Here is a 24,010-nt window from a genome sequence, read left to right as displayed (position 1 = left end):
ACTGGGTTAACAATGCATTTTCTTAGCTAATAAATGTGCTCAATCAGCTGAAAACTTTTCTGATTGTGTATTGGAACCATTAAACCATATCCGTTACTATGTAGTTGAAAAAGCACTGAAAATCCAGTACACAATATCGAGAACTTACACTTACATCCTCCAGCTCTTCTTTGCCCTCTTTGTTATTCATGGCCACGATAGCTTCTGATTTAACCCTAGAAAACATAAAAGTACATTAGGGACTGGGAGGTGCCCATCTGATGGTACGAGATGTCACTGATCACAGCTCAATTGAAAAGACACTTTTCCACTCATTCATTCCGATCTATTCAGATATCAATAATCAGATAAAACATAACAGGCCGGGAACTGTTGGGTGCCTGGTGTTGAATTACATTTAAACACGTTGCAGTCATGGTTTGCAATCACTGCCCAGGAATGCAAAAGTTACAGTTTATACATGTTTTATTATTTTTTCATACATATTCCTCTTGCCCAAACTAGAATGTTTTGCTGGAGCGAGTGACAGAACTAGGATGAAGTTTTAAATCTATGACAATATAAAGAGAAAGAAGTACGAGGTGTCACACGCCCGGAGAGGCCCCGCAAGTTCCAGGTTTAGGCATGGACTGCACGTGCGCTGAAACCCGGAACTTGCGATCTGTCAAGAACTCTCTGTCCAATAAGGTAAGTTTATTTTTAGCTCTGTTAAAATATAAACATTTCTTTTTCAAAAAATTTTATTTTTGTTTAAAATATTTAATTAAGCGGAATTTTTATTAATTTTAAATATGTAATGGTCTTTTTTATTTCATGTGTTCGTTCATACTTTATGGGAGTTCTGTACAAACAGAATCCCCATAAGTATGAATGGTGATTTCCTTTTATTGTTTGGGCCAACCCACGTGATTCCAGGGGCTCTTGCGAACCGCATGCTCTCCTGGGATATGTGGGCCTCTACCCGCGGGTACCTGGAGAGGCCCAAGAGCACGAATCTACGAACCTCCCGGACCAGCGGGTAAATTCGTAGATTTTTTTGCTCGTCGGAGGCCTCTGCCCACAAAGTTCCCCTCATAATATTTTATCTGCTGTATGGACTTTAAGCAGTAGTGACTCATTTTAATTCCATGCATTGGCCTAACTCAGATTTCAAACGAATTTTTGTTTTTTTATGTTTCTTGTAATGAGTTCTAGAATTATTTTTTCCCATCTCCTTGCTTCAATATGTTAAAATTTGCACTGAGGCAGCTAATAAACTTAAAGGCAACTGTCACTGTTGCAACAGAGAGTAAAAAGCCAGAGGAGTAGCGAGTTACTTTTGTTGTGAAGCCTATGCTAATATTAAAATCACCCGCACAAACTTTAAAAAAAAATAAAAGTCAATATAAATTTTACTTGAAAAAAAATTATGAAATTTGTCCTCTGGCTTTTCTTCAAATAATTTTGAGGAACAACTAAACAGAAACTGCGAGAAGCGAAAGCAAAATATTCCAGCCGTTCAATTATTGAATGGCACGGATGCATTCTGGAAAAATGGGTACACGGCACAGACACAATTTTAACTTGTTGTGCCTGGTGTTAACAGGGAATTAACAGCTTCACCATGGGCTCGGTAGCCTTACTGCCTCGCTAATGCAGTCAATGTGGCTAGCACCATTCCAAATGGGTCTGGGCACCCAAAACGCCTGCCTATTTCAGGCGGTGCGTCTCCTTTTAGTATACAAATCATGGTTCTAGGAACACGATTTCCATTTTAGGGTGCAACTGGAGGGAGCTTGCGCCATGCACGGGTGATGGAGCCGAAGAGCAACATCCCTGCGGGCCCCACAAAAATAATCTGGGCTGCTGCTGCACTGAGGCTCCTCCTTGCACTTACCTTGCTGCTGCCAGAGGCCACCCGATATTGGCCAGCCCTAATTTGCCGAGCTAGAACGAGATGCTCATGTGGTGCCCCACAGCTCACTTTCGGGATGGAAATGAGACTAGGGCCTCAAAATCACAGTCGACTCTTCATCAGGCGACCGACGAGCGGGCTCAGTCAGTTGGACAACCAAAAGTCAACATCTGAATTCAGCTAACAATGTCATAGCTTTTAATTAAAAATATCAGAGCGGGGTTTAACTTTCCGTACACGAGGGCAGTCGGTGGGTAGAGTGTACCCACTGACCGCCCACTGTAACTGCAGGAGGCCTGAGTCACTTTGCGATCTGGGCCTCACATGCATGTGTACAGCCGGCGAGCGGTGTGCACAGAGTGGGAAAAGCTCCTCCAGGCCCCACAAAGAAAAGCAAACCATTTCTGAGAAGTCTCCAGCTGGTTAGACCACTCAACGCCAATCCAAACGAATGGAGTACGTGTAGCACACGTTCTGCCCTTTTGAACCTCAAAATAGCAATCGCTGTCCTGCGTCTGTCATAGGGCCCCGATTTGTATATTAAATGCATTTATCTACTAAAAGTGGCCTCTCACCTGAAACAAGCCGGTGCCCTGACTAACCTTCTCGGGGGTCTACCCAAAATGGCAGCAGGCAGAGAGGCAGCATAAACGGAGCAGATAGGACCTCGGTTTTAACATCCTGTCTGAAAGAAAGCCAGCAGTATTGCACTGAGTGCCAGTTTAAGTCTCTGGAGTGGGGCTTCAACCCTCTGAGTCAAGGCTGACACTGTGTCATTTTAATGTTATTTTTATGTAATAACACTTATGTAATTTTAATTAAATACGTAATGTTTTTCTTTTAATTAGGTTAAACCTTTCTTTTGGACATTAGAAATTTCAGTTACTGAAGAAATGGAAGATGCAATTTCTTTCAGAGCACACTTTGAAAATAGATGCTAATACCCTGCAGGACACTTACTAAAACAGTGGCTGTTAAGTGACAGGCAAGGTGTGGCAACAGGAACATTAAAAGTTCTGTCACAGCATCACCTATATGTGTCACAGGTAATTGCAAACAACATGCACATTTTTTCTAATAAGATTTTCCATAACAGCTGGTTCAAATAAGAGCTTTCAATGGAGTGCATGCACCATGCACCAAACAGATCCCTCTGCTATAATGGATAGGTCCAATAATAGATCATTATGCACTAGCTCACCGTTTCAGTTCTTCCTCCAGCTCCTTCATCCGATTCTCAACCTTGGCTTTGGCTTGTTTGACGGTCTCCAGCTCTCCTTTCAGCACCTCCTGTTCACTTGACAGCTCATCCACCTTTGCAATCAAGTCATCTTTCACGATGTTCAGGGCATTCCTACAAATACAGTCAAAGCCACTGAGTTATACCACATTCATTCAGTTAAAGTAAATGAGCTGAAAACCAAAAAGTCTCATCTCCAGTTAAATGCAGATCAAACGCCACACAGAAAAAACTCCTTACTGAGGAAGAAGCACAATTCTCTTAGTTCAGTTATAATTGTGCTGGAGAAAAGCTTATCTTACAGGTCAATCATAACAATAAAATTTAAGACGCATTTGCAGAGACCGTAATGAACTTTGAACTAAAGTTTGGCTGCACCTTCTTGCAGGCATGCTGCAGAACTGACCTATGGAATGGTGCTTGGGGTGGCAAAGATGGAACCCTTCCTTGTTAGTACCTCATGTAGCACCACTGTAACGTCAGCAACCACCAAACAGTAGGCCAGGTGCACTCACTTGCCTGTAGTTTCATGACTGAGTCTAGGGATCCCTTTCCCTTCATCTTGGCCTGTCACTTCTTAATCTCTTGTCACTTCAGCCTCAGCAAAGGTGGCTAATAAGCCAAGTTGCCTTTTAGTGCTCCCAGTTTCTGAATTTTCAACCCCCTCCTTGTTGTCACGCTGCCCTTTAATTGTCACCATCCCTTTAAATTTGACTTGTGTACTGTTGCCCTCTCCCACTAGTGATGTCATCCCTAGGCCCATCTGAGTCACACTTGAATTTGTGAATAACTATGCAAATGATAGACCAGATAATTGAGTGCTATTTGTACTTTACATTCAGGCTACTCTTCGAGCAGTGGAAACCAAATCCGAACTGATTTACACCTTGCAATGAAAGACGGCCCGAATAGGGCCAATTTTTATCTTATTGCACTTGGGTGCAAAGGATGGTTTGGACACCGAGCGTAGAGCAAAATCATTAATGGATGAAAACTCAGGAGGGTTCCATTCCACATATGCAATCCTCCTCACACAAATTTCCTCCCTGCTCTGCATCCAGGGGATCCTTTTCGCTTAAGTACAGTAAGAGTAAAATCGAACAGGGTTCTGTCAACTTGTTTCAGCAAAGCCAAATTCAAATGATCAAGTTGTTCAAATTAAACAATTTTAATAAAACACCACAGGAGGTTATTTTGTATAATTTCAATTTGAATTAAGCAACTTTGAATTAAAAGTAGTGTGAACTACCCTCGTCCATAGTAATACATCTTATATGTCCATTCTGGTGCATAATACTACATTCATTTGTACTTTTCAGAACAACCATATTGTTTTTTCAATCCAATGAGCATAAGAGAAATTTATGTGAGCATGTGAGCACATTACAAGAACACATGTGAACATAAGTCATCACATCAGGAGAATGTATATGAATATTAGTCAGCACTGAAACAAAAATGAAGCATATTTTCTATGACATATCATGGTGCTGGTCTCTTTCTGTCATAGTACATATGGGGTTAAAAGCCAGGTTCACTCACAGAAAATGGCCAAATATTCTTTTGATATACGAGAGACCGAAAATAAATGTAGTATTTAGTCGGGTTATCTGAGGGTGGGGCCAAGCCATTTAATTCAAATACAAGAATCTTGTGGGGGGTTTCGAACATATGTTTGGCAGCTTTTTTTGTTTAATTTAAAGGATACATATTTCATTTGTGCCAGTCAATTTTTGGAATGTATTTTTCAGTCCAACTTGTCTAACTGATTAGTTCCACCTGAAGCCAGCAGATAAACAGATAGGCCAGAGAGAGTCTCTGTGGAAGGTCAGCAACAAATTGCTATATAGATGGTAAACTATAGGGACATTAGGTCTGGTCCAGTTTACGCTGCAGTTTAGTGAAGCAGGCACCACTGTTTCTTATTTTCTATGTTCCAAGGAGGGATAGTTAAGGCTGTAGCTACTGGACATCTGGTGTGTCATTGTATTTACTGCTTAATAAATCTATTTGGCACTTTAACCTCGAAGCCATAGTCCAGTAAAGTGTTTATTCTACCACCTTTGAAAGTAAACAAAGATCACATGACGGCAGGTGATATAACCAATAATAACTATTGTTTTCTGTTGCAGCCCTGGGCTCACTACAAACTACACAATACTAAGCAGCTAAAAGCACACTCCAGACAATAGGGAGAAAGGGCTAATTTACCAAAGTGGGCTGAGATATTGAACCTGAGAAAATTATCGAGAGTACAAGCTCAAAAATGTAACCAGTGCATCATGAGGATGTATAGGACTATCAGTGAGCATTATCACAAAGAGTGTAAGTATTGGAGTGCGTAGCATGTTGGCATCATTGAGCACATCATGAGAATGTGTTCATTTGTAGGACCGTCAATGAGCACATTACAAGGATGTCTATGAGTATCCGTAATTACATCATGTGTGGACAGCAATCGGCACTTCACAAGAATCTATCTAGGTATTGCTAAAGCATGAGTAAATTAACAGTAAAATGTTTTCCTTACTTGGTTTCCAAAAGCTGAGTGTTCTCCATGATGAGATTTTCAACCTCCTTTCCCATTCCTGGAAGAGGCACAAGTGGTTTGCATTCAGTATCTGTATTTAGGCTCTTCTAACTATTAATGCACACAACACACACATACAGACATGTACACACACACGCATATATATGTATAGATAAAAACAAAAATGGGCATTTCATACATCACTGTGTCTAGCTAGTCATTGTTCAACTATTTGCTGCAGTAGACAGTATGATGTGTGAAATACCCCTTGTCATATATAAATACACACATTCAATCACACGGAAAGCTGCGGTGAAAAAGCATGAGTGGAACATATAGATCTCTGACCACAGATGAATCTTAGAAAGCACATGCACCCCAGTGGTCCCATCAGCCTCTTTGTTAAGTTTTATTTCATGGGATTCTGTCAGTCCTTTAACCAGCTGCTCAAATGTGACATTTCACAAATAACTCGACTGGTTTTAAATTCTACTGTTTAAAGCACAGTAATGAAAAAAATCATGCCTCAAATGTGATCCATTTCCAGTTTTCTAAATTCAACTCTCCATCCACCTGCAGTGTTTAAAGATTCAACAACCAATCACAGACCCAGGAATTAGTGACTCAGAGTAAATGTCAGCTCCATTGTGGTTTTGGTTTTTTTCTTTATATTCTTTCTCCTTTTATAGAAGATGTGGCTCATGCTGCGATATAATTCCATGCACAGTAGCAGTCCTCCAGAACACCGCCAAGTGACGATTCCTCACATGTAATCCCACACTAATTGACCAACAATGACAACTTCCACTTATACAGCGCCTTCAATGTAAACGTGTCCCAAGACACTGCACAGGTGGTGTATGGGAAACAGACGCTGAATATGGAAATGAGAAATTAGGAAAGGTGATCAAAAGCTTGGTTGAGGAGATGGAGTTTTGAGATTTCAAAAAGAGGAAAGAGAGGCAGAGAACTTTAGGGAGGAAACTCTACAGTAAGATCCTGGAAGCTGAAGGCTTTGTTAACAATAGTAGGGCGAAGTCAGAGGACAATAGACAAGAGACTGGAGTCAGATGAGTTCCATGGGATATGTGGTGGTCTATTTTCTTCCACTATACCACCTAAAGCAGGGTGGTGCAGCATTAGAAAATCAAAGGGAAATCAGACAAGGAGGCCTATAATTACATCCCTACCCCTACCAGGACCACCCTCGATCTTACTCCCCCAGCCCAGCAGGGAAGATAACGGACTGCCTCTTCAGGGGGAACAGGATTGGGAGGGGGGGGGGCGGGCGCAGTGGAAACTGGGGCAGGCAAAGACCCACTGAAGCCTTTTTCAGTGGGAGAGGGCCCAGTGATGGGCACCTTTCACTCTCTTTATGCCTCAAAGAGTTACCTTGTTTAGCCCTTGTCCCCATCCAAGGCCTAACCTAAAATTAAACTTTCCATCTTCTGAGCAAAGGGCTGGAAGAAATTAGAGATAGGATCACCTGCCCTTTATAGAAACCCGACCAATTTTCATTCCATTGATCCCAAGGATTGGGTTGGTGCGCACGCGGGACTTGGCCAGCAAGGAGAGCGTTGGAGTAGTCGGGTCTGCAGGTGATGCAGGAACTTCCAATGGTTCTGGTGGTGGGGGGGACTGAGTTAGGAGCAGTGGAGGTGAAATTATGAAATTAGATGTAAACCTTTTTGTGATGGGAGAGGATACAAGATCTGAAGTTATTTCAGTATTTATTCTATTATAGCTGTTACTATTCTGTGTAAGAGTCCACCATAACTTTGTCATATTAGTAGCATGCTGTGTTGGTCACAGGCCACATATATCTTTGTGGTTTCTCTATAGCTTTTCACGTTATAATCCTGGTTTGGCCAGGTATTTGCCTGGCGGCAGAACCAGAGTGAATAAATCAGTTACTTCAAAAACTCCTATGAACTCTATGCCATTCAACTGAGATACTGTTGTATCTCCAGCTCACCCTAAACCGAACACTGATACAAAACTAGAAAACCACTTTTCTTTGGGGGGGTGGGGAGAGAAACAACAAAGAAAAAATTCCCTTTCCTCAGTGGATGGTAATGTTGATGGGAATTCCCTATTCGCTGGTGATTATTGGGTGTTCCTCTCCTCTAATGAGTGGAAGTGGCACGAAATACTGCTCGAGAATAATTAGGCAAAGTTGGCATAGTGGATATGTGTTCACACAGCCCAACTTATGACGAGCGACGTGCATTTTGGGGAAAAAAAATTTGAAATGGGTTAAACGTATTTGAGTGACTTCACACACCGAGAAACATCTGTTGAATAAAACACCCATAGGCTACTTGGGGCCCAGAGTTATGAAAGTGCTTGAAAGAAAAGAAATGTTCTAAAAATGTGAAAAGTGTTGTGGTCTATAAACAGAATATGCAACAAGTTAAACCAGGAAATCAGAAAAAGTAATGCTCATGCACCTGGCCATAACATGACCTCTGTGATTTTGCTGCTCCGGTCTGGTTCCATTCACACTCTGTAACACTAACTAGTTTATATGGAGCTTCATAAATATAACTACTATTGGTCAAGTAGAGTGGACAAGGGAGAACCAGTGGATGTGGTGTATTTGGACTTTCAAAAGGCTTTTGACAAGGTCCCACACAAGAGATTGGTGTGCAAAATCAAAGCACATGGTATTGGGGGTAATGTACTGACGTGGATAGAGAACTGGTTGGCAGACAGGAAGCAGAGAGTCGGGAAAAACGGGTCCTTTTCAGAATGGCAGGCAGTGACTAGTGGAGTGCCGCAGGGTTCGGTGCTGGGACCCCCAGCTCTTTACAATATATATTAATGATTTAGATGATGGAATTGAGTGCAATATCTCCAAGTTTGCAGATGACACTAAACTGGGTGGCGGTGTGAGCTGTGAGGAGGACGCTAAGAGGCTGCAAGGTGACTTGGACAGGTTAGGCGAATGGGCAAATACATGGCAGATGCAGTATAATGTGGATAAATGTGAGGTTATCCACTTTGGGGGCAAAAACACGAAGGCAAATTATTATCTGAATGGCGGCAGATTAGGAAAAGGGGAGGTGCAGCGAGATCTGGGTGTCATGGTTCATCAGTCCTTGAAAGTTGGCATGCAGGTACAGCAGGCAGTTAAGGCGGCAAATGGTATGTTGGCCTTCATAGCAAGGGGATTGGAGTACAGGAGCAGGGAAGTCTTACTGCAGTTGTACAAGGCCCTGATGAGGCCCCACCTGGAATAGTGTGTTCAGTTTTGGTCTCCTAATCTGAGGAAGGACGTTCTTGCTATTGAGGGAGTGCAGCGAAGGTTCACCAGACTGATTCCAGGGATGGCTGGACTGACATATGAGGAGAGACTGGATCAACTGGGCCTTTATACACTGGAGTTTAGAAGGATGAGAGGGGAGATCTCATAGAAACATATAAGGTTCTGACGGGACTGGACAGGTTAGATGCGGGAAGAATGTTCCCGATGTTGGGGAAGTCCAGAACCAGGGGACACAGTCTTAGGATAAGGGGCAGGCCATTTAGGACTGAGATGAGGAGAAACTTCTTCACTCAAGAATTGTAAACCTGTGGAATTCCCTGCTGCAGAGAGTTGTTGATGCCAGTTCATTGGATATATTCAAGAGGGAGTTAGATATGGCCCTTACGGCTAAAGGGATCAAGAGGTAATCTATGGCCAGCAGTATGGCTTTTGGCACTGATAACCTTGTTATTTATGTTTCCACCTTGGGAATTCTGTCCTTGAATACACTGATGAATCATCTGTTACTACGGTTTACATTTTATATTCAGTGCACTTTCTTAGCTTGACAAATTTAGGGAGAAACTATTGAATTGTAGAAGTGTTCCACACACAATCTGCATAGAGAAAGAAAGAATTGCATTTATATACAGGTGTGACGTCCGAAATCCATAAACCTCGGGACCGAGGCCGTTCCGGATTCAGGGTATTTCCGGATTTTGGAACACCTTTGCCTGGTGTTGGGCGGCTGAAATAAAGGGGGGGGGGGGGCGAGGTCGGGTCGCCAAAGATCGGGGCGAGGTCAGGCCACCGATGTAAGGGAGCGAGCCAATGAAGCACGTTTTGAACTGTTGTCACTATTGTAATGTAGCAACATAAAATGCTTCTGTGAATTACATAGAAACATAGAAACATAGAAAATAGATGCAAGAGTAGGCCATTCAGCCCTTCGAGCCTGCACCGCTATTCAATGAGTTCATGGCTGGACATGCAACTTCAGTACCCCATTCCTGCTTTCTCGCCATACCCCTTGATCCCCCTAGTAGTAAGGACTACATCTAACTCCTTTTTGAATATATTTAGTGAATTGGCCTCAACAACTTTCTGTGGTAGAGAATTCCACAGGTTCACCACTCTCTGGGTGAAGAAGTTTCTCCTCATCTCGGTCCTAAATGGCTTACCCCTTATCCTTAGACTGTGACCCGTGGTTCTGGACTTCCCCAACATTGGGAACATTCTTCCTGCATCTAACCTGTCTAAACCCATCAGAATTTTAAACGTTTCTATGAGATCCCCTCTCATTCGTCTGAACTCCAGTGAATACAAGCCCAGTTGATCCAGTCTTTCTTGATAGGTCAGTCCCGCCATCCCGGGAATCAGTCTGGTGAACCTTCGCTGCACTCCCTCAATAGCAAGAATGTCCTTCCTCAAGTTAGGAGACCAAAAATGAACACAATACTCCAGCTGTGGCCTCACCAAGGCCCTGTACAACTGTAGTAACACCTCCCTGCCCCTGTACTCAAATCCCCTCGCTATGAAGGCCAACATGCCATTTGCTTTCTTAACCACCTGCTGTACCTGCATGCCAACCTTCAATGACTGATGTACCATGACACCCAGGTCTCGTTGCACCTCCTCTTTTCCGAATCTGTCACCATTCAGATAATAGTGTGTCTCTCTGTTTTTACCACTAAAGTGGATAACCTCACATTTATCCACATTATACTTCATCTGCCATGCATTTGCCCACACACCTAACCTATCCAAGTCACTCTGCAGCCTCATAGCATCCTCCTCGCAGCTCACGCTGCCACCCAACTTAGTGTCATCCGCAAATTTGGAGATACTACATTTAATCCCCTCGTCTAAATCATTAATGTGCAATGTAAACAGCTGGGGCCCCAGCACAGAACCTTGCGGTACCCCACTAGTCACTGCCTGTCATTCTGAAAAGTACCCATTTACTCCTACTCTTTGCTTCCTGTCTGCCAACTAGTTCTCAATCCACGTCAGTACACTACCCCCAATCACATGTGCTTTAACTTTGCACATTAATCTCTTGTGTGGGACCTTGTTGAAAGCCTTCTGAAAGTCCAAATACACCACATCAACTGGTTCTCCCTTGTCCACTCTACTGGAAACATCCTCAAAAAATTCCAGAAGATTTGTCAAGCATGATTTCCCTTTCACAAATCCATGCTAACTTGGACCTATCATGTCACCTCAGATTTGCAGACGTTCTGAGACTCATCAACAATTGCATTCTGTGCAAAACACATACGCCTTGGACATTTTGAAAGCCTCTAGCACTGTAGACTTCTAAACAAGTTACCATCACATAGACACCCATCAAAACCACCATAGGTGTCTAGTTTGCTCTTGTATCATTCTATCTGCACTGCAGTTAATGGCTAGTCATTCCATTAACCATTCCCCAGACTCTGTCCTCCCTCACACTCTGTTCTTTCTTCATAACAATGACTGTATTCACTCTTTTGCTGATGATTCATCAGCTTCCTTTAGTGGTCTTCCTGCAGTGCAATGGCTCAATTGCTATATTTTTTTACAACACAGAAACAAGCCATTCCTCCCAACTAGTCCATGTAGCATTTACCCTTCACATGAGCAAAAGATCTCCTTTAATGGAAGCCATGAAAATCTTGTTTCTCTCAATTCTTCACAGCATGCACCCGAATTTCCTAGGGCCATTCTCAGCAGATAACGCTCCCCCCACCAGCACTTCCTTCCAAGACCCACAATCTCCTAATCTAACTCATCCTTGCAAAAATGGTGTTTCTTCCTTCCTAGAATCTATGAACCTTTAAAAGCCAAGCTTGGTATCAATTAACCACTACTTTCCTATTCAGAGGTATACTTCATGCTACACCACATGATGCATTCTTGTGATTTCTCAATCAGTGATAATTTATCGTAGTCTATTCCTGATAATTTAAAATTGCTCAATTAAATTTGAACTCTCCTAAAATAGCCTCCAGTGCTGTTGCATTCTAAGAGTTTAATTCAAATTACTAGATAATTTGATTTTTTTTTAAGCACAATAACAATTTCCAGTAGACAGTATTAACAATTCTCTGATACTGCATTTACTTAAGCTTAGAAATTGCTGTTGATGTAAAGCATTACCCGGTAGCAACTGAACAATAGGTGGCAGCAGTTGGATGATAAAGGGAGTCCATTATTTTGCACTATTCCCACTCACTACATGCCTGTCAGGAAATTGCTGGAGCAGTTTTAAGCTGAGGGTACACTTTAGCACAAAGACTGTGCATTAGTCTTCTTCATCGAAGATTCAGGGATTATTGCTTCTTAAAGGGAAGCTCACAAAATTGCAATCTTTTAGCGGTTTAGAATTGTCCTCTCTAAAATCCTCTACCTCTGCCTTCCTCTTTAAGGCCCACCTTAAATCCCACCTCTTTGGACAAGCTTTTAGTCACCTAATAACTCCTTTGGCTCGGCATCCATTTTAGTCTCATTACTGCTCTGTGAAGATGCTGTATAAATGCAAGTTGGTGTTGTTCACACAAAGCTCATGCAATATATTAATTTCACCCACGTGAATCACGTCTTAAACCAGAGATACATTCCCGCACATTGGGAATGAGAAGGCAACCACAGCAGTTTTGCACTGTAGTTGCCTTCTCATTGGAGAAGGATGAACAGAACGGGGCTACCAGAGTGGTACTTTCCTGACCCCTGAAAACCCTGCGGCCATTTCCGCCGTAGCTTTGGGGTTTCCGACAGAAATTCTACCCCAGATACTAATAATGATGATGCAACAGTACAATGAGAAAGAATGGTGCACCAGACACTCATACCAGGCGGGATACAGTTATCCAAGTGCCTGCACTGCTCCCTTAACGCACCCTCTGGTCCACTGTAACCAATAAAATGGTCCAGAGCATCTTCTGCAATACTGGCCTCTGCACTTCCTTCAATTATCACCATTTGCTGTGCTGCTACCTAATTCTACACAAGCCCGGATGCGGAGGCTCTGTAACTGAATCAGTCACGTTCATTACTACAGCTGCTGCAGTTACTGCCCACTTTCCGGCATTTGCAGAGTAATGCTGAGTGTGATTGCCCTACGAAACAGTAGCCTCATCCATGCCTACTCCAGCCATGCTCCAGTTGCCAAGCAGCTCATCAGCATGGGAGTAGACCATGCTGGCAGCAGTAGAGTTTTGTGAATCCCTGCCTCAAGGTTCTCTCAATCTGATCATCTAGCATATTGAAGCCAAAGGAAAGAACCACTAGTAGACTGGAGTTTAACGCCTCTATAGCAGCAATCTGACCATTCACAAGAGATACCCTGACTGCAATTATGACCTGTAGCACTATTTTTAATGGAGACGTCAATTCATTTAAAATAAATAGGTTAACAGCTTCACTAAAATAGCAGGCAACGGTGTAATTTCAAACCCTTTTTGGTACTAATGAATTTGCAAGAACTCAAATGTTCTTTCCCTCATTTTCACTGAGCTGCTAAACTGCGATTAGCTCAAGATAATTTATACTCCTGTTCTAGACCTTGAACTGCATTGTAATTCAAATGTGAGCTGCTGAATAGTGTAGCAGATTAGCAAACTGCATCTCCAATTATGAGATTTGGGTTTAATCCATCCAAGATTAATAAAATTAAAGCCTATTCCCTTTGCTCATTTCTACCTGCAATGAGTTTGGGCACTCTCAATCCAATAAATTAGAAATTGGATTCAAAGAGATAGCAACAATAACTAGCGTTGGAAAATTGAAATGCTACACAGAGGCAGCAAGGAATCTTCCACTGAAGTTGGGCTAAAGGTACACTATAATATAGAGAGCTTTACTTTGCATCTGGCCACTGTGTCTGAGGTGAGAATGTGAATGCTGACATTGGATACCAAATGTGGAAATGTTCCACTAACCAGCACTGGCATTCCTCAACTGGATGAGTAAAAACAAAAGTCACTATAAATTTAACTGTCGTGCCCAATAAGAACTCCTATTGGTCAAATCATTAAATCAAACCTCAAAAGAATGTTTATAGTATAAATGAGGATTTTTTATCAAACTTGCCAGTTACATGTTGTAACAGCCAATGGATGTCTAAGTTATTGGAATGCACAGTTCAAAAGTGCACTGAAAAAGTTTTAAACTACGGAGAATCCTGCTTATACTTCCTTGTGCCATGTTTTATATGTGTCATGTTTTATATGTGTAAATTTAATTGGATTTCTGCCTCATTTCAGTATCGAAACCGAATCAGAGACGGTCTCAATGTCCATTTAATTAAGATCAACCAACCAGGGGTCGGTACTGGGATCACTGCTTTTCTTGATATCTATTAATGACTTGGACATGGGTGCATAGGGCACAATTTCAAAATTTGCAGATGACACAAAACTTGGAAGTATAGTGAACAGTGAGGAGGACAGTGATTGACTTCAAGAATATATAGTCAGGCTGGTGGATTGGGCAGACACGTGGCAGATGAAATTTAACGCAGAAAAGTGCGAAGTGATGCATGTCGATAGAATGAGGGGAGGCAATATAAATGAAAGGGTACAATTCTAAAGAAACATAAACAGAGAGACATGGGGGTATATGTGCACAAATCATTGAAGGTGGCAGGGCAGGTTGAGGGAGAGGTTAAAAAAGCATATGGGATCCTGGGTTTCATAAATAGAGGCATAGAGTACAAAAACAAGGATGTTATGATGAACCTTTCTAAAACACTGGTTCGGCCTCAACTGGAGTATTGTGCCCAGAAGGATGTGAAGGCCTTAGAGAGGGTGCAGAAAAGATTTACAAGAATGGTTCCAAGGATGAAGGACTTCAGTTACGTGGATAGACTGGAGAAGCTGGGGTTGTTCTCCTTAGAGCAGAGAAGGTTGAGAGATGTGATAGAGGTGTTCAAAATCATGAGGGGTCTAGACAGAGTAGACAAAGAGAAATTATTCCCTTTAGCAGAAGAGTCGAAAACCAGAGGACACAGATTTAAGGTGATTGGTTGAAGAACCAAAGGCGACATGAGGGAAAACTTTTTTATGCAGCGAGTGGTAAGGATCTGGAATGCACCGCCTGAAAGGGTGGTGGAGGCAGGTTTAATTGTGGCTTTCAAAAGGGAATTGGATAAGTACTTGAAGGAAAGAAAAATAGCAGGGCTACGGGGAAAGGGTGGAGGAGTGGGACTAGCTGACGTGCTCTTGCAGAGAACCGGCACGGGCTCGACAGACTGAATGGCCTCCTTCTGTTCCGTAACCATTCTATGATTCAGCATTGAACATGGGACCTTCCTGAGCTATACGGCCCAGCTACTCACTGAGCCATCAGGAGAGCTCTCTGTATCTTTATAAATATGCTATTGAAACATGAAATTGATTGCTGATTCTCTGATTCATATAGTCTGTGCGAAGCAAATCAAAATGCTTCTTACTTTAAAAATAAAATTAATCCAAGACTAAATTTTTTTTAAATAAACTAGTTTTGCTTAGGTAACGAAAATACAGTCCTTCTGGGCTACAAACCATGACCTGAAATGTATAACACTGCTACTGAATTTCACAACAGTTCTCTACTATACTGTTTTTCTACTTTATACACAAGATCATAAAGTGATGCTAAAATGTAAAATATACATGCTGGTTTTATTAAAGGGTCAATATGTTATCAGAAAGTAAAATATTTGTTCGAATTATTTAGTTCAGGGTTATCTTTAATTGCACTTTTCACTCAATACTCGTGGTATAACATATAGAGAGGAGACAGAGCACGTGTCAGTGCAGGTGCCTTGGGTAAATCTCACCTCCAATAATCAAAAACCATCAACAGTGATTTAAATAATCCTTTAAATATGTCTCATGTAAAGGAAACTCCCATTAAACCACATCTCCATTACTGGCATCAGTGGAACATTTTTATCCATGCACATGTTTCAAACATCATTTTTAACAGCAAACCACCTGAAGATCTAATTCCTCCATCCACTAATTTTAATGAAAAAATAGACAGGACTTTCTTTTTTTTTTAAAAAAGTGTTTCCCATTTTATACAAAAGTGTCTACTTTTACATTAAAATTAGCAGATAAATGAATAGTGAGCGCTGGCTAGTGTCAAGACTGACAGGTGCTTTGAGCAGGCAGAGGCAGTGTCACATACACATTGCCAAACCAGTACCACACTGGTTTCAGATCACGATCAGCTGGAGCAAACCAAAGTACGATTAGATTTCAAATGATCAATACCCAGCAAATGTTCTATTGTGCATCTCTCTCTCTCAAAAACTTGATTCAAAAGAAATGCTCTGGGGATCACACGCATTAGATTTTAATCAAATTTAGATATCTATTGTCAACTGAACAACTTGCTTGTGTCCCCTTTAAAGACAATCCGATGGGTTCATTATTGAAACATCCAGAGCCACAATTAACTACGGTTGATGGTCCTTAGTCTGTCTGAAAATGAATTGAAAATCTTGGAATCAAAGTAATAGGTGAACAGAAGAGCCAATCAGCCAACAGCAGTGATACATCACAAACTAACAACACAAAGACACAACCAAACCAGAAAGTCAGAGGGCAAAGGCAAGCAACACCATTTCCCAGCCTCTCACTACACTACAAAAGCAAAAGAAAAGATTACATATTACTGCAAAAGGGTATGAAAATGTATGAAGGAAGACTGAAAAATGGTGGCAGGAACCTTACCGAAGAAATCATCACGCACTAAGAGGGCAGTCCGATAACGGGGGTGGGGGGAGGGAAGGGAGCAAAAAGAGAGAAAGAAGCAGTTATGCACCAGTTCATTGTTTGTCAGCCTTCATGCTGATAAACTTACTGCTCTGTTGCACAGCAATACACTTAGTGAGGTAAAATGAATGTACTCTACCCCTACAATGTTGCTGAATGGCAGTTACTCAGGGTCACAAAATGCAATGCATAGCAACTGCAACTTTACCCAAGATACTGAGGGGGTGCAACTGGACTGCAGCAATTGTGCGAAATGGCTCAAGCAAACCGGCAGCCCGCCTGACTGCAATGGAAAAGAAAATTGGCCGCTGTGTAAAACGGGCTGCCGACACGCTAGGAACCTGTTTCGCACATGAGCACCAATCAATTTCACCCTCAGAAAGTCACAATATACCAGAGACATAGAGCAACCTGAAGTCTGCCCCAGAAGAACAACTGCAATGAGTACCCTCAGGTTGACAGTCAATATGTGTCAGAAATAGAGTGACTGGAATATTAGTCTGGAATTTGCTCAGAGCTGCTTCCACTCCACAGCCGTAACTTTACCAGAAATGCAGCGGGAACCCAGTTTATCACTTTCAGCAAACTTACAGTGGTGGAGCGTGAGCAACACAGAAGCCATTTTGGGCTATTTCAAACGGGCTTTGTGATAGGTGGCAACACTAGAAACAGATTCTTAAACTGAAGCACCAGCTTCCTGCGATGGCTTTTTCACAGGTCAAAATGGACCTGTTTTTCATCTGCCAATGTACAATCGACAACAGGAATTTTATGGGATTTGATGAGGTGCAGCAGGATTCTATGGAAGTTAAAAGCCTTCCTGTTGTCTGGATGTATAAAGTGACTATATAGTTACTGCATCTGTATATCCCCTGGCCTTGTATTAAATCTCAAGTCCAAGGAAAACTTTGAGATATAATTTCATGCTTTGCTTTGATCCAGTAATATTGTGGGGTGGGGGGGGGGCGGGCTAGGTATTTCACACAACTGCAATCCAAGGTTATCATCTTAAGTTGAACACTCTTCTTCCATTTCAGTAAAATTAGATATAATATTGTGTTATTTAAACTAAGGGAAACAAATTGCTTTGAATGAAGTGTTTTCTGAATAAGGTACAAAATGTATTGAGAGAGATAATTTGGGGGTTTTATCAATGTTCAATAAGCCAAGGTGACTAACCCATCCCCAAACACTGGGATCAAAAAGCTACTTCTTGCGTATTTTAAATCTAAAAGCTAACTCTTGCCCTTTTCATTGGCAGGGATTTAGATCTTCAATATTTTAGCCCCTATTTCCCTTTAAACTGCTAGTCCTCCACCCACCCCCCCGCCACACTGTCTTTATTCATTCAGTGGGTCTGGATAGAGCTATTCTCATTGGCTACCATCAATGATGCATTGCGATTATCCTAGCAGATGGAGTAACTTTGCAGGCTTTGGATTTTCTCCCAAGACTGAGCATTGCTGTGATAAAATGACCCTACTGAATGCCTGGCTGAGAGTTTGGTACAACTCAGTTGAAGAAAGTGGCCAAGTTCGAATGGCAGTTGAGGCTGCGATTTGAACACGGGCCCTGCAGCTAGGAGTCCAAAGCCCGACTGCTAAAGCATGAGGAGAAGAAATCAGAGCTCTTTTTATCCCACCCACAATTCTAAGTATGGTTCAGTTTTCAATCAAAAACAGCTGTTTGGTGGAGGAGAGCCTTGAGGACATTGTGCACGAATGAGCAACCTTAGTTTAGGAAACATTTTTGCTGCATCACCAGGATTCTGGGGAAGGGAGGAAGGCGTTACACTCCTACTGCAGTTTGAGGCCAGACTGAGCAAACCAGACAGGAAGCACAGGCCAAAAGCCAGAAGTGATTGGACAGCGGTAGGAGAGTATCACAATGTGTATAGCACCAACACAAACACACCAATCAGAGGAGAGATACACACCTGAGAACTCTCCTATGGAGATGTCCAGCGCAAGCAGACACAGACCGGGAGGAAAAAGGAAGCAAAAAAAGTCAATCAATAATTAAAGTTAGAAAAATAAAATCACAAAAAAACATCAATGATCCTGCAGGCATTTCAATGACAGTGAAAATAAAATAATAATAAAACTTGCATTTATATAGCCCCTTTCATGACCTCAGGATATCTCAAAGTGCTTCACAGCCAATGAAGAACTTTTGAAGTGTAGTCACTGTTGTAATGTAGTAAATGCAGCAGCCAATTTGCGCACAGCAAGCTCCCACAAACAGCAATGTGATAATGACCAGTTAACCTGTTTTAGTGATGTTGATTGAAGGATAAATATTGGCCAGGGCACCAGGGAAAACTCCCCTGCTCTTCTTCAAAATAGTGCCATGGGATCTTTTACATCCACCCGAAAAAGCAGTCAGGGCCTCAGTTTAACATCTCATCTGAAAGACGGCACCTCCGACTGTGCAACACTCCCTCAGTAATGCACTGAAGTGTCAGCCTAGATTTTTGTGCTCAAGTCTCAGTAGTGGGTCTTGAACCCACAACCTTCTGACTCAGCTGCGAGGGTGCTACCCACTGAGCCACGACTGACACACTAAATGGAAACTAAAGGCCAGACCAGTGGTGAGATGCATAAAATGAGGCTTGCATCAAAGCTGAGCACATTTCCTGCAATGTGCTCTTAGTATACCTACCGTGCTGAATACCACTCTGCTCAAACTGCTGTGGCATCAACCAGTCACTTACTTTATGTCTCACAGTCAATGAAGACAGCGCAGCCACAGGCAGTCAGGATTTACAGACTGCTGCTGAATCTCGATGAAATAAATCCGGGGAGGGAGGAATGATAATGGTGGGGGGAGAGCCAGAAGATCTCCACTTCAGCCAGAGAGTGTTGTGAATAAACAACATTCTAATTTTGCTACCATATCCAATTCATTTTTCGGCAGTTTATTCTATAGAATGTAAAGTCCGGAATGATAAAAATGTCCTCCAGCCTTACAGGCAAGAAAGCAGAAAGGCAACACTGCCTCAGTTCTGTTCTGCAGCACTGCAGCAAAGACAGGAGAAATTCTGGCTCAGACTGATAATGATTTTTAATGTACTATGCAGCACCACTTTGCTGAGAAATGTTCTGTACATCCTGACCCAGCATTTTTGTGTTCTACATTCATTGCTGCAATTTGCCCCGTTTTGAAGTGGCAGTTCAGCACACGAATGACAATCCCAATGGGTACGATTGCCCAATTAGCTGCTTGAGCCAGTCTAGGCACATTTTCTGAAATCCAAATGGAACACTAACTAAGGAATAATTCGAATACATCAGTGGTGGTGTTATGTTGCTGCAATTCTCTCACTAGTGAGACAGGCCATTATATTTTGCAACCTGTGCCTACTATCAATGTTCCCTGTGAAAGAAATGCAGTCCCAGCAATTCAGCACAATATCCCCAAGACAGATTAAAAGCCTCAGAGTTTGGCTCCTCAACAGAGCATCACTACCAAAGAAATACTCCACCTTCTGTCTTTGTGGATCTGTATTATAGTAAGAGGACAGGTGCGTGGCTGTGCAAATGTCACTGTATAAATGTGTCACCATTCAAACACAGAATATGCTACTGTATGAGTGCTACTGTACAAGTACATTGCTGTATGAACATGTCGTCAGGTAAGCATGTTGTTGTGCGAGTTTGACACTAGTGTAGCATTGTATAATGGTATTGCTATATGACTTCATTGTACAAGTATATCATTGTATGATTCTTGCTGTATGAATGTGCTGCTGTATGAGTGTAATACAGTGCCAGTTTCTCGCTGTACATCATTACTATCCGAGGTTGACATTGTGTGACCATCACTCTACAGATGTATCACTATATGCAAATATCACTATACAACAGTACTGGTGCATGAAAGCGATTGGCCACCAGGAATTTCTTCTGGTATTTCTCGTTCCACCGACGCAACTTTGGTGGAAACACCATTTATTGGCCTAAATGTGGCTTTTGCCAAAGTTACGATGGAAAAGCAAGAAAAGCCTGAGGAAATTCCTGGCGTTACACTTCACCACCTGGGCAGTAACCTGGAGCAGCAGATCGCCCACCCTTTACAGCACCCACTTGATTTTCATCCCATTGATTTCAGATGGCAACGGTGAACATTATCCGCATTGTGTGATAGTGTAATGGCGGGAGAATAGTAATGTATGCAACTGTCATTGTATAAGGGTATAAACATTTGACAAGATGCCTGTAGCCCTTAATGCTAAAACTGTATCCACGTTCTTGCTGGTTAATTTTCTGCAAGTTGGACAAACTGCATTTACTAACCACTGGTCGGTCCTTTTAGGTTAGAATAAGACAAATCGTTAACAAAACCCAGGCATTGTACACTCGGTTGCTGTTGTGGGACCGAATTCTGTGCACTCATCATCTTCAGTACATTTAATCCATTAGTTAAGACATGTCGGTGATGTTAAATATTTTTCCATTGTGTTTTAGGCCAGACAGCAACACAAGGCAAACAACTGCAGAGTCTATCCCGAGAATGTTGAACAGAGCACTTAAACATGTCCGCACTGGGCTGCTGGAAATGTTCAGTGTCTCGAAGTGTAAAGTGATCCAATTTCCAGGGGAATGGCAAGAGGGGGTCGCGTGGGGAAGGGACCGTTTTTGAGAAACATCAATACGTTTGACAATGATTTACTACACAGAAACCCATTAGAGCATAAAAATTAATCAGCAAAGAACCAGCTTCAACAGCAGTGGTTGTAATCAGAGCCCTGGATGCGATAATTCACAGCACAGTCACATGCTATTGCTTGAGCAGAAATGCAGCAAGAACGTGCAATGTTTTGTTTAAGGGTTTTTAGCCATTATGCTTTGCAAGCAATGCAGCTTTTTTTTGGAGTGAGGAGAGGTGATTAAAATCAGAAAAACATGTTTCGAGGAGCCCCTTGGACTTTGCTTTGAAGAGCCGTGATTGCAAGTGTTGGACACACCAGCTGGACTGCAGGCTATATTTCAACCAATGTAATCAAATTTACAAAACACTTCTGCATCCAGACGCACACCAGTCATATAGATGTACCTTTGGCTTTTCTCGACAGCGGAAACCAACCTGACATGATCCCCTAGTGGCAACGTAGAAGCACCTTACAGCAAACATGCATTAAGCTGTCTGGATGTTTATAGCTATTTTTGTATCGTTCTATTATACCACACTGCCATTGAGTATTATAATGTCACATCTGGGGCTGGTCATACATGTTTTCCTTCACTGATTGTATTTTCTACTACTGATCACCAATTGTGGAAGGATTTCAACTTACTTTTGCACTAAAGTGTGGCCTTATTACTGGTGATTAAGATTGCTGGGGTTTTCATTTACTTGTTACTGGCAGCGAAGCACTGAGTTCAGGAAAGCCACCTTGGAAAATCAGAAAATTGAGGCAAGGGGAATGTTGGATCCCCACAGCAGTACTGCAGTTAAACCATCTGCTGTAAAAACGGGAGTATAACGTGTAGCTCACAGAGTGCAGTGTCTACTGACCTGCTCTCACTGCCCTTAATTCTGGCTCTGGAATTAGCAGCAAGTAGGAGGCAAACCGCACAGGTCAGTGCCAGAACACGACAAGCAGTGCGAGGACACTGGCCACAGCTGTTTATTTTGAAATCATAAAAATACCTAGGATGACCTCCTATGTATTTCAGTGTCTTTGTTGCAAAGGTTTGATAAGAGTCTGCATCGGTGATAATGATCTATATCAATGCAATACGGTTCATTGTCACCGATAATAATTTGACGGGATCTAGTAACACATTTAATGTTAAACTCAGAAGCAGCTTTCACAGCTGGGAATGTCATTTAATGGCATTCAACTGGTTTGCAGATAAAGGCTGCACCAACAGTACATTGCAAATGTTTTTGGATCGAAGGGCTCTGCAAGAACAGCCAGTGTAGGTTGCCAATTGGAATGCTGTTTTTGTTGTCTCAGAATTCAAATATAATTTTACTTCACTGAGGAAAATATGCAAAGGTTTTAAGTTCATATCTCATAAAATCGTCAAACAGGAATTTAAAGTTTAGGAACAGGAGTAGGCCATTCAGCTCTTTGAGCCTGTTCCACCAGTCAATGAGATCATGGCTGAGCTTTACCTTAACTGCATCTACCTGCCTTGGTTCCATAACTCTTAATACCCTTGCCTAGCAAAACTCTAACAATCTCAAGTTTTGACATTTTCAATTGACCTAGTCTCAAACAGCTTTTTGGGGGAAAGTGTGTTCAAGATTTCCGTGCCCTTTGTGGGAAGTGTTTCTGACATCACCCTTGAACAGCCTAGCTCTAATCTTAAGTTCGGTGCCCTTGTTCCGCACTCACCCACCATAACAAATAGTTTCTCTCTATCTACCCTAACAACTCCTTTAAACATCTTAAACACCTCAAATGGATTACCTCTTAATCTTCTATAACCAAGAGAATACAAGCTTAGTCTGTGCAACCTGTCCATATCATTTTAGCTCCGGTATCATTCTGGTGAATTTGCATTGCACCCCCTCCAAGGCCTTCCTGAGGTGCGGGGCCCAGAACTGACTCCAGTATCCAGGGGCCCAAGTTTCCACAAGAAAAAAAACGGGCGCCCTACGCGCCTAAAAAAAAAATCGCGATTCTGGAGCGTTCTGCAGCTCCTTGTCTGCCTGGCGCGGCGTGCAGGGGGGCGGAGCCTTCACTCGTGCCGATTTTGTAAGTGGGAGGGGGCGGGTACTATTTAAATTCATTTTTTTCCTGCCGGCAATGCTGCACGTGCGCGTTGGAGCGTTCGCGCATGCTCAGTGTGAAAAAAACATTGGCACTCGGCCATTTTTGTAGTTCTTTGTAGTTCTTTGTAGCTGTTTAGTTTTTTTTTATTTTTTAATAAAAGTACATTGCCATCAGCACAGAGGCTTCTTGTAGCAGTGAGAAGGGTGCAGGAAGCCTCAAAGTTGAGGCAGCCATTTCCCAACGACCTCCCCCTTTTGCCGTCGGGAAATGGCTCCTCAATTTCTGAGGCTTCCTGCAGCCTTCTCTCTTTCCCGCCAGCCGTCTGGAACGGCTCCATTCCCTTCCGCCCCCCGCCCCGCGTTCGGTCGGCTCCCTTCCCCCCCACCCCCCCCCCTGCGTTCGGTAGGCTCCCTCCCGCATTCGGTCGGCTCCCTCCCTCCCGCCCGCGTTCGGTCGGCTCCCTTCCCTCCCCCCCCCTCGTTCGGTCGGCTCCCGCCCTGGCTCCCTCCCTCTCGCCCGCGTTCGTCGGCTCCCTTCCCTTCCCCCCCCACCCCCGCGTTCGGTCGGCTCCCTTCCCTCTTCCCCCCCCTCGTTCGGTCGGCTCCCGCCCGCCCGCGTTGGTCG

General features: G+C 42.7%; 1 protein-coding gene across 4 annotated transcripts in view; it reads right to left on the bottom strand.

Annotated features, from left to right (window-relative positions):
* The window catches only part of mapk8ip3 (mitogen-activated protein kinase 8 interacting protein 3), a 255,509-nt gene that overhangs the window by 101,113 nt on the left and 130,386 nt on the right, over positions 1 to 24,010 (bottom strand). For all 4 annotated transcript variants that reach the window (XM_070900984.1, XM_070900985.1, XM_070900987.1 and 1 more), the window contains 3 exons: positions 5,665 to 5,722; positions 3,096 to 3,248; positions 149 to 215 (listed from right to left, as the gene is read on the bottom strand). In XM_070900984.1, coding sequence (XP_070757085.1) covers positions 149 to 215; positions 3,096 to 3,248; positions 5,665 to 5,722 — 278 coding nt within the window. The remainder of the gene's footprint in view (positions 1 to 148; positions 216 to 3,095; positions 3,249 to 5,664; positions 5,723 to 24,010) is intronic.

The sequence above is a fragment of the Pristiophorus japonicus genome, chromosome 15 (assembly GCF_044704955.1).
Source record: "Pristiophorus japonicus isolate sPriJap1 chromosome 15, sPriJap1.hap1, whole genome shotgun sequence".
NCBI classification, from domain to species: Eukaryota; Metazoa; Chordata; class Chondrichthyes; family Pristiophoridae; genus Pristiophorus; species Pristiophorus japonicus.
Note: the sequence above shows the minus strand (reverse complement) of the source record. Positions and strands in the feature narration are given on the sequence as shown.